The sequence below is a fragment of the Fusarium poae genome, chromosome 1 (assembly GCF_019609905.1).
Source record: "Fusarium poae strain DAOMC 252244 chromosome 1, whole genome shotgun sequence".
Classification (NCBI taxonomy): Eukaryota; Fungi; Ascomycota; class Sordariomycetes; order Hypocreales; family Nectriaceae; genus Fusarium; species Fusarium poae.
In genome coordinates, this window is record NC_058399.1 from 10,110,051 (window position 1) to 10,126,858 (window position 16,808).

The following is a 16,808-nucleotide window of genomic DNA, read 5'->3' on the forward strand; positions in this document are numbered from 1 at the left end:
TGGCCGTTATTTCGAATTGCTTTTGTCAAGTAAAGAGGTTTACTTTACTCTTGTATGAGCTGTGAAAAATCGAAGTATGATCTCGATTGTCTATGTTATGACCGAGTTGTTTCGTATCGTCGCTCCGATACAGCACACCAAGGGTATGTAAGTTTCGGTCACGGGTAGGGAGGGAGAACCCAAATAGATAATCGCAATGAGATTTGCCTAAGTCACAGGTAAGTACTACGATACAGCAAGGTAGTTAGACAGCCCACCTTGATCGTTGTAAGCTGGGTTAGCAGCTACCCCAGGGAAGACTTACTCGAGGCGGATAATGCAACCAAAACGTGCAAAAAGTCAAAAAGTAGAGAGGTCGTGGGTGCTTGGAAGAGAAAATTTGGAAGGACCGGAAGAAGGCCGTGCAAAGTTTGGATGATGATCGCTGACAAGTGAACTCGCTTCTATAAAGGCAGTGTTGCTCTAGACGAGATGCCTTAATGCTGCGTGTAGCGGGATAGATAGTCCAAAAAAGAAGCAATCTGCTGCTAACGAAGGCCAAGATGTGATGGTGTTGATGGAAAGGGGCAGAAGAGACACAACCTCAGCAGTAGGTAGTAATCACCTGAAGTGACGGGGAAAGTGCGCATGGGGGCAAAGTTGGGAGTTGGAAGGAGCTGTGCGAGTGAGCCATGATGCCCAAGAGCCTCATTCCTTCCCTTGAGTATTTTATTCATGAACAAACTTTAAAGGTGCAGTCGATATGAACAACTGGAATCACATGATTGAGGCAGAGGAACAGAAACTGAATCACAAATATGGCTATCGACAGGTATCCAATCAATACGAATACAAAAAAGACTCCAAACCAAGGTATTAAAAAGAACATGAAAGTTGACTGTTTCCGAAAAGACTGATTTCCATATGTCATTCTCATCAGACATGATTTTATCCCTGGTACTGCTGCCCGCCCATAAAGGAAGCAAATGCCCTCTAGTATCTTGTCAGTAGTGAAAAACAGAGCGAACAGAGACAATAGCACTTACCGCGTTTCTGGTCTGCATGTAAACAGTTCCAGGGCCAGTGAACTTGCAGACCAAGCCTTCTGCAGCGGCAATTCCCGAAATGATACCTCCCGAGGCAACACGCTCCATAACATACTTGCAATTCCATGCGATCAAATGGCCGTTATCTACAATATACTTTTCGTTTTCGACAAGCTGTTGAGTGTCAGTATATAAACAATAACGCTCTAATGATAAAAATCCTACCGTCTTCTTGATAATGGCACCAAAACTCGACACCCAGAGCAGTCCTGTGCCGCTGATCTTGTAAACCCACAGGCCTTCGCCACTGAACATGGCTTTTCCAAGTCCTTGTCGCTTGAAATCCTTGATAACGCCCTGTGTTGAAGCAAGGAATGCATCTTGGCCTACTGACCAGGTCTCGTTGCCCGCGAGACGCATGGTAGTGATATCGCCAAGACTGTGTGGCGCGAGAAGCACCTCGCCAGGACCAACATACGTTGAACTTGTCAAGTCGGCACCAGTGATCATCTTCTTCATGCTGAATTTCACCTGTCCTTTCAAAGTGACGGTGGGAGACATGGCGATCAATGCGCCTGGTTTGCCGGCCATTGGGCAGCCCATCGCTAACTGTATGGTGAGGATACTGTTTGTGTCGCGATGGCTGATACGGTAGCTGCCTCCATTGAATGTTCCGATGTCATCAGACGTGGCCTCAGCACCAACAAAGTGACCCGATTGAGGTGCACCAGAAACAGTCATCGCTACCGCACCTCCGGCAGGTTGTTGCTGTGGCTGTTGCTGCTCCAACTCCTGCTTTGGTTTCTCAATTGGGTACGAATCATTGTGTTGAGGCGACACTGGCGCAGGGGGTGGTTCAAAATGTTGTTGAGTAGACTGAGGTGTAGCTACCGGCGGTGTTGACACAGGGGGTGTTGGTGCAGGAGGAGTTGCTGTAGGCCTCATGGCCAAGTTGTTATGTTGACCTGGCACAGGATACTGAGTCTGTGCAGGCGGAGGGGTTGCTTGAGGCTGATTGAACTGGAAGTGTTGCTGGTACGCTGGCGCCGACATGGGAGGAGGAGGGTAGTTTCCTTGAGAAGAGCTATAAGAATGATTCCTTATCTGAGGAGAAGGAGTTGCCTGCTGCTGGGGAGGCGCCGCATAGTGAACCGGCGTAGGCTGGTGAGGAACCTGAGGCGATGGTGTATGCTGAGGAGGTGGAGGATAGCTCATGGCTTGCCCAGCCTGTGGTGGAGATTGAGGTTGAGGTGGAGGAGGGTAGAATTGTGTTTGGTTCGCTGGAGGAGAAGTCGGCGGCGGCGCATATTGGCGATGTTGCTGTTGCTGTTGAGGAGCTGCTCAGACATTTGTGGTTAGATGTCATGATAAAAATAAGATTTGTACGAGGGTTTTGCGAACCTGGGGAGCTTTGTGCCGCGCCGGGCGGAGCTATTGAGGTGTCATGATCAGTTTGGTTGTCATGATGAAGAAACAGGTGGTGGGACTTACGAGGATAATAGTGGCTCGCCATGACTTTACAACAACTTATGTTTAGAGATTTAGCAAAAGAGGAGTTTCGGTTATACAAGACAAAGATGAAGATGGAAAAGGAGAAATAAAAAAAGACGAGACCCTGAAGGAGCTCTCTCAGGATAGCTCCAAGCTGCTGCTACTCTACCTCTTTAGCCGCCCGTAACATGTGCCAAGCTAAGAACAGCCCCGCACAAGATGTTGCGTTTTCACTGCCACGATACTTGAACTATCGAGTCTGATCTGATATTGAAGATTTAAAAACGAGGGAAATTGCAGAAAACTCGCCAAAATTACCAAGAGCTGCAGTTGCCGCTGCTTATACTCTTCCGCGTCATCTCGGCATTTCCTTTGTCTCATCAAACGACAGCAAAACTGGCCGCATCACCAGAGACCAAGTTCCCGTACTTGCCGAATAACTGCAACACAAGCTGCAGAACAAGCATTGGATGGTTTATCCAATTCTACATCATGTCCAATCAGTGAACGCATTCAAGTCATCGAACCCTGCTCATTGAGCTCTTTGGTTGGGTTGACAGTTGTAAGCGCCCACACGGGGCATTGTCTTGGGCGCTTAACTGCCTTCTCAGTGAGCTTATTGGCCTGTGGAGATTCGAAGGAGGCAAATTAATCCACGTCTTTCTCCCCAATTAGTGAACAGAATCAATTGCTACGAATTGATAGGTACATAATAGGCACATCCTTCGTACATCCAATGTTTAGCTCAAGACACATAACCTGGAAATGGAGGCCTGAGGCTCTAAGCTTTGTCATCCTTGTAATGGATGCCATCACGTGCAAAGATGTCGTGTCTTTCGTGGCTTGGTATGAATAGTGATCATCTGTTTACCTCTCTCAACGCCAACTCGCGTTACCCAAGGTACCTTCATTCCATTCCACCGCCAAAGTCTTGGCATTACTCAGGGTGGTCATTCCTAGTGCCAAGGATACGGCGGTTTCAGCTCCTGTACATCTCAAAGTTTATAGATAATCAGGTATTCCCAGGTGTAAAAACCGCTCCTATTCATACGCCCTTCCCCATTACAACTTGTGTGTAACTATGCGGTAATTTAGATTCGGGCCCGAGCTGAGAGGTATCTATCTTGTCATGGATGATCCAAGATCCATCTCTCAAGAACGCTGGTTCCAAGCCATGGAAGTCGTCAGGCCCTACGTGCTGCAGCATAACGGGTCACTTACACAAGAGAGCGATTCGTTGATCATGACACCCTCTCCATATTGATATGTAATCTGACAAGGCTGGGAAGCTCATGAAGTCATCCTGAACTTAATCGTGGATATACTGACCCGCCTGCTAGATCTGACAAAGCACCCATGTCGAAATGCCGTCGGATCGGCGTCGTGAAAGCGCATTCACCCAGTGGTGCTGAGGCGATGTACATGCTTCTGACGTTGATATGCGACTACGTTATCCGGGAATACCACCAGCCGGTGGTGGCATCTTCGTTTGAGATCTACGATACGACAGTACATATGGGTACCAAGGTTTGATTTCAGCTCACTCACAACGGTCTGTCTTTGAGGGGCGACTAACTTTCACGATGTGTCGACCAAATTCACGGGTCCATATTGAGATAATCCTGCATTAATGCCACTGCAGATTTTCTTGTCGTTCCGGTCCGCGCGGCTGTGATTCCCGGGACAACCTCCCTCTTTCTCTTCAGCTGAAGAAAGCCACCGGAAGGCCTTTCCGTTGTGACAGGTGATTCGGAAAACTTGAATGGTCTTCCTTTTTCAAGTTTGAGTCATAGGAGCTGGTCAGACGTTTCCCAAGAGCCAGGTTCTCATGTTGAGCAAAAGAGTTCACCGTTGACCCTTGTATGCTTCTTGGCTTTACCACCGTTGACTTTCGTAGACATAATTGCAATATTTTCATGAAAGACGAATACGGCATTTCTTGGACTTACGAAATGCCAAATACAGATTCGAGGCGTGCTTGGCGCTTATTTAGAGTTCAACCAACTTATTGCTGCGAGCATACAAGTATAGTGTCAGCAAAACAAGCCCTCTGGGGAGACACTGCCCCTTGTCAGCCCAACTGGCAGTTTGATAACCGAAGACAAGACGCCACTTGTTTGAGAACCTGATATAGAGTATAGTAGCAGCTGGATATGCACGTTCGCCGAATGGCACGCGGACGCCTCGTGGGCTGAAATGCCTTGTGTCAGAGTAGATATGTAATTGTTAACCTACAATGTCAGCAGAATGTCGTAAGTAAACCAACAGGGGAGCATACCTAGCTACTGCCTAACTGTAGACTAAGATCGTCCGACTACATTACGGATCTGTCAAATGTATTTACAATCAGCCCCTAGCTTCGTAGAAGCATCACACCAAGCATAATCTAAGCGCGGCCTCAGGGTATCAGAAAAATTGGCCGCTGTAAGCCAAAGAGACGAAATCAGTGGGCCACTTTATGCTCTTTAGACTATAGCTCCTAGACTACTTATTTTTGTAACCTATGACTTAGGAGGACATTTTTTCTGCTACCCACTAGCGCGGAAGCCATGCAATCTCTATCAAGATTGGTAATGTGAGGCCTAGCAGTGTCTAGTGCTTTACTATCGATTTGACATGCTCGTCTCCGCAGGCTAGCCATAACTCCTCTTGACGGTAGCCGTTGTCCATAGTTTGCCGAAAAGTTTGATTCGGTGCTTGAGAAATTGTACGTCAGAGTCAGGCATTGCGCTTCAGAGCAATGGCAATCAGTCAAGCGTGACGTTCTGGTCACACTTGACTCGGCTGGACCACAAGCTCCGAACCGTCTCAATAAAGAAATGTGGCTCTCTCGCATAGCAAGCGACAATATGACAAGTCACACTGGCGGGTAGCCGGTGAGGCTCACCCAGAAACACCAGTCTCTCGAGGTAATGCGTCTAGACCAAAGAAACCTGGGGGCTTGGGCCCTGCCCTACGAATGGAGCTTCACCGTGCTAGTCCGAGTATGCTGTATAATAACCGTTGGCAGTCTGGCCCGTGCTAGGTTGTGAGGCATCTGGTTTGATCGAGATACTGTGATGGAACAGACGCTTTTTGACAAAAGCCACGCCTGCCACAATCCCACTGATGGTTTTCATTGTCTGTAATTTCTACCTGGCCCAACAAAACCTGGCCAGTGGTTCGCCCGTTGCGCCTCTCATGGCGTCCTTGCGCCCGCCGCAGGCCAAAGGTTGCACGCCTTGTAGCGTCTACGTCGATTGAGTGGAATACTGTTGGGACACGATAGGGCAGGCAGGACACCAAGCAATGGTGATCAGCGGGTTAACAGTGGATCGTATCTCTACAAGGAGAGTTTTGAAAAGGAGATTAGCTCAAGCGGACAATACCAAAGCTCGATCTTAAATCTTGGCCGTCATTCCCGGCACCCTTGCTGTCCTAGTTCCAATACGTTGAGCCGTATGCAGCTCTCAAGCTAGAGTCGGGTACGGTTTATAAGGGATTAAAAACGAAACAAGATCTCTGGATATTAATAATGAGGTAGTTGTTGGTCTTGGGTTTCTTTGGTGGTAGTAGATTGCTAAGCAAGAGTGGAGCCATGTTGTAAATACCTGCTCCTTCTCAAGGAATAAATGTCTTGTCAGCCTTCACATGCCTTTTATCCAATGGGAATGCTCAAGGCAGTGTCAGTAGCTCCTGCCAACAATAAACCTCGACCTCGACCTTGACACACGTGGATTGACTCTGGTCAGGAACAATGTAAGCCGGGTACTGTACCTGCCCTGGTCAAGCGTACCTGCACCAGCACCAGCACCTGGAACGAGGCCCAGGCCCTCAAAACCCAGAGACATATCAGAACAAAGAAAATGGCATGAAACTAGCCTTTTGCGGATTCCCTTTGAGCATACTTTGCGTCCAACACAAAGAAGACACGCTATGGTGCAGAATACCAGCCAGTGGCTAATTCTTCGAGTCGTTGCCATCCCGCAATCCGACACCTTGGGTCGGAAACTGACCATCTCCATATTGGAATCGTCTACTACAATACAGGGTCGCTCGAAATGAGGCTTACGTGTTGGCTACAATACAATGCATTGCACAATGTGCACTCTGATACCAGAGCCATGTCTCTGGGTCTCCTTTGTAGACCGTTCCAGGCGTTGAAGCCGTGGTGTTGGCTTATACAAAAGACGGGCATCTGGGCTTAAACGATACGCTCTAGAACCGCCTTTCAGTTACAAAGAGATGACATACAGGCAGGGGACGCTCCATAGAAAAGAGAAATCTATTGCTTAAGCAGTCATTGATCACTATTACTGGTAGATCTTATTCCGAGTGTCAGATCTTGAGCCCAGAAGTCAGAGGAGACAGAGCAAAAGTTCTAGTCAGCGTGGAGACAGTCGACATGGACTTGATTTCAAACTAAGTGGCGCAATGATATGCAGCAAGGCAGCCATGTTGGACTCGCAATACAATGCCATGATGTCGTCGAGAGGGCTCGCTCTCTGCAATCGTAGCTGGTTGCCAAGATCAGTACATATCAAAACCAGTCGGAGCTCCGTCATAGGATTGTGACATGTCGCCTTGTAGGGGTAGGCGAACCGGATATTATGGGATTTAGTTTCAATGATACCCTGTACTTGTCGGCGTACTGGGAAAGTCCTGGCAGGCAAAGACCATGAGCAAGGCCAAGCCTTTCTTTCACGACTCGATAGCCATGCATGGCTCAAACTTTGGAGATTTGCAAAGAAAATCCCACGAGTAGATGTCCTGGGGCTCCTGATAAACCTCCTGACTCGTTAATCAATCATGGAACCAATCTTCGGTACCGAGACATGGAGGTTTGGGGACCTCGGACGAGCAACTTACAAGAGTTTAGCGCTCCATGTTAGACCCGGAGACAGGCCAGGCTACCCCTAGAAGTCCGACGCCCAGCGACGCGAAGGAGTTAGAGTGCCCGTACTACAGTAGTTTCAGGTATCAAATTACTGTAAGTGCACAGAACACAAGTAAGTAGTCAGTGATCGGGAGTTAGGTTAGCTGACCATAGGATGGGGATTCTTCAAAGTTTTGAGGCTATTTTGGCTTTAAACAAGAGGCGTGTCGAATGGGCGGCGGAAGTCTGTAGATCCGATCGTCTGTGGGGGTATAGCCGATACTACAAAAGATGCGATTGGACGTGAAGGAAAAGTTTAGCATCTATCCACAACTCACTGCCCTACGGGGATGATCTAGTCTAGGGGATCTAGATAGCAGGGCTCATTGCTAGTGTCTGACAGATGAAGTCTTTTCGTCTGAATACTTTCCTGTCTTGGACTCAGTACATAGATACAATACAGGTTTTTGGTCATGGCAGGCATCAAAGCAAAACGCAAAACAAAGCATTCCAAAAGAGATGAGCGGGGTCTACATATGCAAACGGGACCTTGCATCGGATGACGGCTTTGTACCTAAAGAGGGTGCAGTATGTATTCTTTTTCAAGACAAAAAACACGGACGGGTTGAATTTGTACGATTGAATTACCGGAATCAATCAATTATCCTAACACCACATGGCAGGGGGCCTGTCTCCATGTGCAGATGTGGCACTATGATTCGAATATGAGCGAAACACCGACCCTTTGAATGTGAAGGGGTTTGGAAGGGGGTCTCATTGTCAGGGTGGCAGGGTGGCTTGTGTAGATGCATACATACATACTTTAGGTTTCGTGAATAAGGAGACGAAGCAAAGTATAGACTGTACTTTGTCAAGTAATATTGACTGGGAACAAATAGAAACGGGATTTAAATCTCTCCCTCAAGGTCGTTTCCCGCGTGGTAGTGTAGACGCTGATGCCAGTTAGTGGTCTATCCTTGAGCTGAGAAATGTCGAGTCATCGGTAATGATCAAGTTTAACTAATAACGGCCAGCTGAAATCGAGTTCAAGGGGGGTTCATTTCAAATCGAAGGGACCTCGAGGAAGCTGAAGTGATTCAACAAAGATGGGAGATCTGCAGTGAAATAACTAGAGACAACCCGACAGACTGGACTGTGGTATTACCGAACCGACGACGACTCTGTGATGCAAGGGCTGTTTTTGATTTGATTTGAGTCAAGAGGCGTGTGTGGAAATAAGAAAGAAACAAAAAGAGTTTAGCTTACTTAGACTCAAGTCACCCTTGCAAACCTGGGATGGAAGCGACATGGGCTGATGTGCATTGCATTCATCCATGTAACCTGCCAAGGAGCTACACATTCGTAGATGAACCAATAAACAACCAGCAACAGGACACAGTTCCACTTACACCACGACTTTGGGCCACCCTTGGACACACTGTCGGGTTTAGAGACCCGGCTCTCGGTACAAACACTGCACCCAAAAGGCCCCAGAACTTAGAAGGGGGCTTGATTGCTCCGGCAGGACGGGCGCACATGGAGACTTTTTGATAGTAACTTGGGACGGGGGAGGACGCCTTCAGAAGAGACGGCATCAGAGACAAGACCCAGTCTAGCCCAGCCCAGCCCAACTCAGCCCATAGTACATAAAACAGAAACAAAGAAATACCAGCCCTTGCTTCTTCTCTTTATGGGCGGTGTAAAAAAGCAAGGAACAGTAAGACTACTCTATATTACGTTAGCAGAAAAGAAATAAAGGCCTACCATCCTGTCGGATCATCAAGCTCGATATGTCCTAGATAGCCTATAGCACCAAAACTACCTGTTACTATTACTACTCGGCGTTCTTTACCACTAACTTAGTAGTCTAGTGTCTAGGTACCTAGGTAGGTAGGTCTACCACCACCAGCCCGACTTTACCTCTACCTACTCCACCCCAGTAATGAAGCGGCGTCAACGCCTGTTCATCGTCCACCCTAGTTAGCGCAATGCGGATGCCTTCATATTACTTAGGTCGACCTGCTCGCCCCTGCTCCATCCCGATTGTTTCTATCTTTGCTTCTACCTCTACTTCCATCTCTACCAACCATTCATCTAACATTATCTCCATTTTTCTTCAATCAATCATTCAACCACTCTCTCTCCCTCTCTCTCTCTCCAATATCTCTTTCAACCTTGATGGGGCAAATCATTTCCCGCCTTTAGCTCGAGCCTTGTGCGAGCCTCACACAGCACGTCACCAGAGAGATAAAGAGGCAACACAAACAACAACAACAAGAATTCACTGCGTCCACTTTGATCACAAACACAACAATGTCGTCCGAAAAAGCGACGTCGGCCCATTCGCCATTATCGCCACCAGGCTCACCCTCAACCAAACAAATCCAGCCTCAATCAATTGATGTTCTTGCATCTCAGCTCGGCAGCTCATCTCTAAGCCAATACCATCACAACTCTACCCTTTCATCATCAAACCTACCGGAATCTGCTCTCTCGCCCATCTCATTACCTGACGACGATGTCGTCAACGTTTCCTCAATGCTCTCCCAGTATCACTCCAGGTCAATGGAGATTGATGCCGACCATGACAGCAACATGGTAACATTGCAGAACAACTCCACCTCAGGTCAACAGACAGTCCCCACGACCTCTACAGATACGCCTTTCGGTCACTTATCGCATATTGCCGTCGATCCCGATGCCCTTGCGGAAGCCCCAGCAACTATCACAACATCAATGTGCAGACCCAATGCTTTTGGTGGCTTCGAAGTAGATGAAGGATACTGCGAAGATGATGACGACTTCTCGTGGCTTCCATCAGTAGCGTCGCTGAGAGCGGCTAGCACGCCAGATGGGGTCAAGAAGCGTTATGATTTAGGTTACAGAAGATCAGTCGATGCTGCAAGTCGCTGCCGCAACACCATCCACAGTGTCCCACGGATGCGACGACGTGACAAGAAGAGGAGCAAACATTCTCAATCAATCGCAGGTTCTCTAGGGCCACGCTCCGATTCCCAAGCGTCGTCAATGGTTGCGGCACAATAGAGTATGTCTGCATTGCATTTGTCACTGGCGTTTTTGGTAGACGCTGGCGGCATGGCCGATACTCGACCCGCTTAGAAGGGCTGGTCTACGACACGGCGGCGTTAACATTCTATGAGCATTTACATAAGCGAAGCATCCGCCCTTTCGGGACATAACTATGGATGATTGGGCTACGGCGGTTTTTTTTCTCTTCCTTTTCTTCAAATGTATCGAGATTTAGACTGGTTGGCTGGTTGTCTGTTTATTATCTTTTGGGAATTTCCACAGCTTGGCGTATGGGTATCACGACAAGGAGCATATTTTGTTTTATCAAGGATCATGTATACGGCGTTTGAACTCGGATATTGGAAGACAGGACTACCACGAGGCGCGTCACGACAGGTGAATCCCCGGCCAGGGTTCAAGGGTCCCGGCCAGGAAGCCGGGATGACCACACATTACACTGCATCGATTGTGCGACCAAAGGTGGTCAGTGTGTCAGTATTAGTATCATCTTGTATTTTAGCAGAGCATCACACAACGTTGGGTCTTGGAAAGACACCGACGACATCTCCAGAATGGCAATGGAATGAATACAACAAAGATGCGGAAAGTCACGCAAAACACCAAGCAAGTATCATGTGAAAGAGTCGAATCCTGAGTGGTGACGGCATAGAAGCTGTAGGTTTTTACTCTATCAAGACAAGAAGGTTGTATGTTACCACAAGAAGAGAAAATAGGTGTAGACGGGCTCGATTTTGCTAAGACCCTTTTTCGAAACTTTATCGGGACACACGGCTGGCTGATTTGAAGCCATCACCAACCGGGCCGGGCGGGTTATCCACTGACAAATCAATCAAGTGATCATGTCCAACATTCTTGAGATAAAAAGCCGGCAATGGCGCCTTAATTTCACCCGAAATCCTGTTTACTCTTGTCCTCTTTTTTTTGTGCCGTCGCGCCATATCCACATATCCCGTCAGTCCATCCATCATCACATCGTACGACCCCGTAGAATGAATAGGCTAGCTAGAATGATGTGTAGTATTTATCAATTTACAGTAAGGCCTGGTCAATAGCGAAAAGCTTCACACTCGAAAAAAGAAAGGTTTCATCGGCCAAGATGGTCTGGGCACGTAAAGAGACAGAGAGAGAGGGAGAGAAAAAAAAAAAAACGATGTGGATAACGGTGAATGCCAAATTCAGATTCAGGTTACTTTAGTGAGGCCTCATGACAAAGTGAGTCCGAACGGAATAACGAGACTTGACTCAACAAAAAAAGTGAAGAGATTTTCAATGTTTACTATGAAAAGTCATGAGTCGTTGATGAGGTGATGAGATCAAGACATTTAAATGGTGAAGAAACAGAAAAAGAACATTCTTGAAGTGAGACAAGTTTAAGATTTTCAATTGTTTTTAATTGAATAACTACTATACAGATAGATCGTGTATGCGGGTCGATCGGAGTATACGAGATCTCAGCTATAGTTAAAACTACTTATTAAGACTCTGCTTATTATAGGGCATATTATTTATATTCACTTAGATAATTATTATATAATATATTTATATAATATTTATTAATCTTTAGAGAAAGTCTTTAATTAAGCTTAAAATTTCCTATTAAACTTAAAATAATTATATAAAAATGTAAAAGACTAGCTCTTAAGCAGCTACTTTTAGGATGTTAATAATAGTATTATTAGACTTAAAAAGGAAAAGAAAAGGATATATAGAAATCCTATACTTCCTCCTTAAGGTCCTCTCTCTAGGTTCTCTTTAGGTCCTTATATAATCCCTTCTTATCTAATTAGCCTTAGGCTTAAGCTAAAGCTTAAGCCCTTAATAAAAAAATTAATATTTTAAAATTCTAATAATTCTAATTAACTTTATTATTTTAATTATTATAATTAAATAAATAATTAATTATTTATTATAAATTATTAAATAATTTAAATATCTTTATAATATAAATAATTATTTTTAAGTTTATAATTTAAAGTATATAATTATTTAATTATATTATCTTTAAAAATACTTTTTTTTATATTAATAATTTAATTTTTTAATTTAATTTTTAATATAAAATATTAAATTATTCTTTTTTTTATAATATTTAATTAATATAATTTAATTTAATAAAATATAAAAAAATTAAAATTTAATAATTAAATTAAATTAATATAATATTAAGCTTATTATTATATATATTATTAATTTTAATATTTTTAAGCTTTTTTTAATTAAAAATTAATTAATATAAATCTTTAATTTATTTTTTATTATTAATTAATATAATAATTAATTTTTCTTTATTATTATATTAATTATTATTTCTATAGATTAAAGCTTTAAAATTATTATTTATAAAATTAAAGCTTATTTAATAGAATATATTTATATAAATTATTAATAATTAATTATTATTATATAAATAATTAATTAAAATAATTTATATATTATATTAATTTTAAATATTAATATTAATAATTTCTTTATTTTTATTATTATATTATAAAAAAAAAAGAATTTTTTATTATCTATTTAAAGCTTATATTCTTATATAAGGTTTAGACTTATATTAAGCCTTATAGTATTACTGCTCTTACTACTATTAATACTATTATATTATTATTAAATTTCTAAGCTTATGGCTTTATTTGCTATAAGTTACACATTTTAATACAAGATCTCAGTTACTGTCGCAATGACTTTCTTCTCCCAAGTGGAGAGAGATGGAGATGGAGGGGCCGGGACTGTCAGATCTGGATGATCTTCCCTCCCCAGGCCCATGCCCCTGTAAAAACATGCAATGCAACCATTTTGGCTGCCGGCTGCAAGGTACAGGACAGGGCCCTTAAGGTCCAGGGCAGGCACAGGCCCAATGCTACTGTAAGTACTAAGGTAGGTACCTACCTATCGACTAAGGTACCCGTCGTCCACTCAGTAAAACCTTGAGCTCCATCTATCATCTGTGATGGAATCATTCACGGTTGTGATGCGCAAAGTGATGCAATATCAACAACCAAGATCTTCGCTTAGACGTCATCATGTAAATCATTCACTCGTCAATCTCTCCTGTCAATCACTGCAAGCTTGATGGGATCTTCAGGCAAACGCTTGCTCATCACTAACCGGGCCCAACTCAAAGCCCCTCCCCTCCCTCCCTCCTTTCAACTCAACTCTCGGCTGCCTATCAAATCAAACGCTCTCATACAAAGTGCAAACTTCCAAGAGAGAACTGCCCACCTTGGGCTAACGTAGGTACACCCGTAAACTCTACCTTAGCCCGCCCCCAGCGCCTCTGCCTCTCTACCTCTAGCCCCTAGCCCCGAGTGGCTTCGGCCATCTAGAGCATCACCACCTGTCCGATGTCAGGGGGTGTTCAGGTCCAGGCTCAATGCCCAGGGTTGCTTCATACATAACTCTTTGTCCAAAGTTGTTAAAAATAATCACTGAAAACACTGTCATATTCTTCATCTTTATCTTAATCTTCTAGATATAGAAACATATTCTTGTAATCAATCAGCATTTGTCGCACAAAGGGATCGTCCCTTTTTTATTCCCATCTAGAACAGACAAAGGGAGGGGGTCAATCATCGGTTCATGACACGAGAGCCATTCTCAATGGAATGCTCCCTCATAGCGCCGTGCATTCCTCCCGTTGTCGCACTCAAACTGCTTCGCCCAAGTGACAACGCAACGCAGAGCAAAGTAGAGCAGCGCAACGGTCTCGTTGCTGAGCCAGAATGAATTCGTGGACCTCTCAACTCGCCAATCTTGCTTCATGTTGCCGTCTTGACCGTCAAATTCGCTATTAGTAAAATCACCAAAGACCAGACAGTCCTTGTTTTCACCCTCGTCGTGTCTCGCCCGTTTCTCTGGTGCCCGTTGCTGGCTTGTCCGTTGCTCCATTGACTTGACTTTGACCATCTCCACGCCTTGCCAGGTCTCGTTCGCTTACCGGCCGAGTCTCTTGTTGCTCGTCTTGAACTTTGTTTTGCTGCCTCTGACTGGCTCCAGCCTATCGCCTCTCTTCTCGCTATCACTCAAAGGCCCAAGGCTCCTTCATTTCATTCCCTCCGCTGCCATTCTTTTGGCTCTCATTTCATTCATGCCATCAACTTCCACTTCCACTTCGACATCTTCGTCGCCTTCATTAACTTTCTCAGCAAGCCCACGGTGACTCGCTTGGCTGACCACGCCTCCACTGCCACCTTACTCAACTTCACCCAGTATAGCCGAACAACAGTGCAATATACCAATGGCCTCCTGGACGCTGCCCTATCGGGTCGAGGCTGTCGACCGCGACCCGGCCTTCCACTGGCTTGAAATCGAAGACGGACAACATAACGATGGATCAACCGACTTCTTTGGCCAGTTTATCAACTTTGACAGCGAAATCTCATCCTCCATGGCCGAGGCTCATGGTCTGCCCACCTTGGCCGATGGACTCATTCTTGGCCACCCTTCCGAGTCTACCGCGTCTGCCTCGTCGGGCGTTTCGACAACTGAAGATGAGTTTGACTTGTTTTCTTGTAGCTCTCAAGTCGATGCGACAGTTCCCTCTCAGCCTGGATCATCAGTCGCACCTGGCGCAATGCATGATGTTGATCCGCGTAGTCTCGCACTCGCGAACAGCAGTGGGCTGATGGTAGAGAAGCATTCCCTGGCACCCCGGGTCTCTATGTCGGACCCAGAACTGCCTCGAGTTGATGGTATCTCACTTCAGTCTTCTCCCGGCAGACGGGTACCTGTTTCGCAACCATCATCACCGACACCTCCCAACACCATGACTAGGAAATCCAACAAATTCGTCGAAGCACTCTCATCAACGATTCGAAAAGCCAACAAACTCCGAAAGCCAAGAAAGCCCATCGCCATGGACCGTCCTGGATCTCCGACTATGGATAACCCCCCTCGTGCGTTGAGACTTCAGCATCACGAGTATCATGGAAACGACGCATTCCCTCCGTCGCCAACATGCGGGCCGGATAGCACCAACTTTGTTCACGGGTTTTGCGACGACCCGTTTGACGAAATTCCTCAACAGCATCCTAACAACAACCTCCGTTTCTTCAACACCAACGGTATTCACACACCAGCAGAGTCTCCGGGAGTCAAGGCTGAGCCTGGCATGTACCAACCTGAAATGGCAGGACAAGTTCCTCAGGCAGCTTGGCAGCATCAGCAACACCCGCATGCCCACCCTCACCACCCACAGACACATGCCCACCCTCACCCTCACCCTCATCCTCATCCCCATCAACAAGTAGTTGCTGGCCATCCCCACCAACAGCCCGTCGCCGTTGTAGGCTCAGCACCCGAAACATGGCCGGGACATGAGTACATGGCTCAGAACGCTCATCAAAGTGGATGGTGGGATTTGAATCTCCTTAATCAGAATGGCGAGTATGTTGTTGTTGACCCCCAACAACAAAAGAATGCCAACCTCAACCTTGCCATGCATGCCCAGCACGCCGAGTTGCCGTACGAATATCAAGTCCACGATCCCAATTCGGCGGGCCTCATGATTCACATGCCACAACCGCGCAACGCTTCGGCGGCACATGACCTCGCGCTCAATGCTCAAACTTACCTTCCTCCGCCGCCGCCCATCCCACCAACCACGGAGCGACACCGCCCGCCACGAGCGCCGTCGTCCGGAGCTCGACACTTGTCGTGCTCTCCAATCCGCAAGACGCGGCAACCGTCGATTCCGCCAACACCTACCACGGCGCACTCGCGCCACAGTTCCAACGGGTCCGTTGCATCGGCCCGCAGCGCCTCGGGTCGTGGCATGGTACCTGGCACTCCCACTGCCATGCGCAAACAACGACGATCTCGGGATTCCAGCGGTGGCAGCGTAGGTGAGGTCGGCTTCGTCAACTTTACTCCCAGTGACGGGGGTCTCCTCATGACAGGTGTTGCGCCGAGCGGAAGTTCCAAGACCAAAGCGCGACGAGAACGTGAGGCGATGGAACGAAGGCGACGATTGAGCGAAGCAGCCATGAAAGCGGTACAAGCAGCAGGAGGCGACGTCGACAAGCTGATGGAACAAGGCTTTGCCTTTTAACCCCTCAAACCCAACCTCGATCCTTTTTTTTATATTATTTTTTGGTTCCTGGTTCCTGCATGAGAAAACGTATGTGGCTGCCGGGACTTCCCACCATGATTTTCTATCTGCGACTTCGCATTTCATATGAAAATCAGCAACAAAGATTCCATGATGCAAGATGAAGTACAAATGAGGGGGGAAGAATTGCGCAGTGCAACACAATGGAGTGGCGCGTGGAAAGCTCCGAAGTGGCAGGCGCAAAGGTTCAGGTGGTGGTGGTGAAGTGAGACAATCTCCAACCGAGCTAAGAATCGACGGCGTTGAAAGGGGGGACCACACTTACACCACATCTCAC

General features: G+C 46.2%; 4 protein-coding genes across 4 annotated transcripts; 2 read left to right on the top strand and 2 right to left on the bottom strand.

Annotated features, from left to right (window-relative positions):
- Nucleotides 1-927: 927 nt before the first annotated feature.
- Nucleotides 928-2,538, bottom strand: FPOAC1_003250 (uncharacterized protein; the record flags this gene model as incomplete). The annotated part of the gene is made up of 5 exons (XM_044847820.1): nucleotides 928-972; nucleotides 1,026-1,199; nucleotides 1,251-2,362; nucleotides 2,427-2,456; nucleotides 2,517-2,538. The coding sequence occupies 5 exons, from the start codon at nucleotides 2,536-2,538 to the stop codon at nucleotides 928-930; spliced, it is 1,383 nt and encodes a 460-aa protein (XP_044713736.1).
- Nucleotides 2,539-9,684: 7,146 nt separating this feature from the next.
- FPOAC1_003251 (uncharacterized protein) lies at nucleotides 9,685-10,416 on the top strand (the record flags this gene model as incomplete). Its single annotated transcript, XM_044847821.1, has 1 exon — nucleotides 9,685-10,416. The coding sequence occupies one exon, from the start codon at nucleotides 9,685-9,687 to the stop codon at nucleotides 10,414-10,416; it is 732 nt and encodes a 243-aa protein (XP_044713737.1).
- A 3,603-nt stretch (nucleotides 10,417-14,019) lies between these two features.
- Nucleotides 14,020-14,328, bottom strand: FPOAC1_003252 (uncharacterized protein; the record flags this gene model as incomplete). Its single annotated transcript, XM_044847822.1, has 1 exon — nucleotides 14,020-14,328. One exon carries the CDS (start codon nucleotides 14,326-14,328, stop codon nucleotides 14,020-14,022), a length of 309 nt encoding a protein of 102 aa, XP_044713738.1.
- Nucleotides 14,329-14,659: 331 nt separating this feature from the next.
- Nucleotides 14,660-16,471, top strand: FPOAC1_003253 (uncharacterized protein; the record flags this gene model as incomplete). The annotated part of the gene is made up of 1 exon (XM_044847823.1): nucleotides 14,660-16,471. The coding sequence occupies one exon, from the start codon at nucleotides 14,660-14,662 to the stop codon at nucleotides 16,469-16,471; it is 1,812 nt and encodes a 603-aa protein (XP_044713739.1).
- Nucleotides 16,472-16,808: the final 337 nt, after the last annotated feature.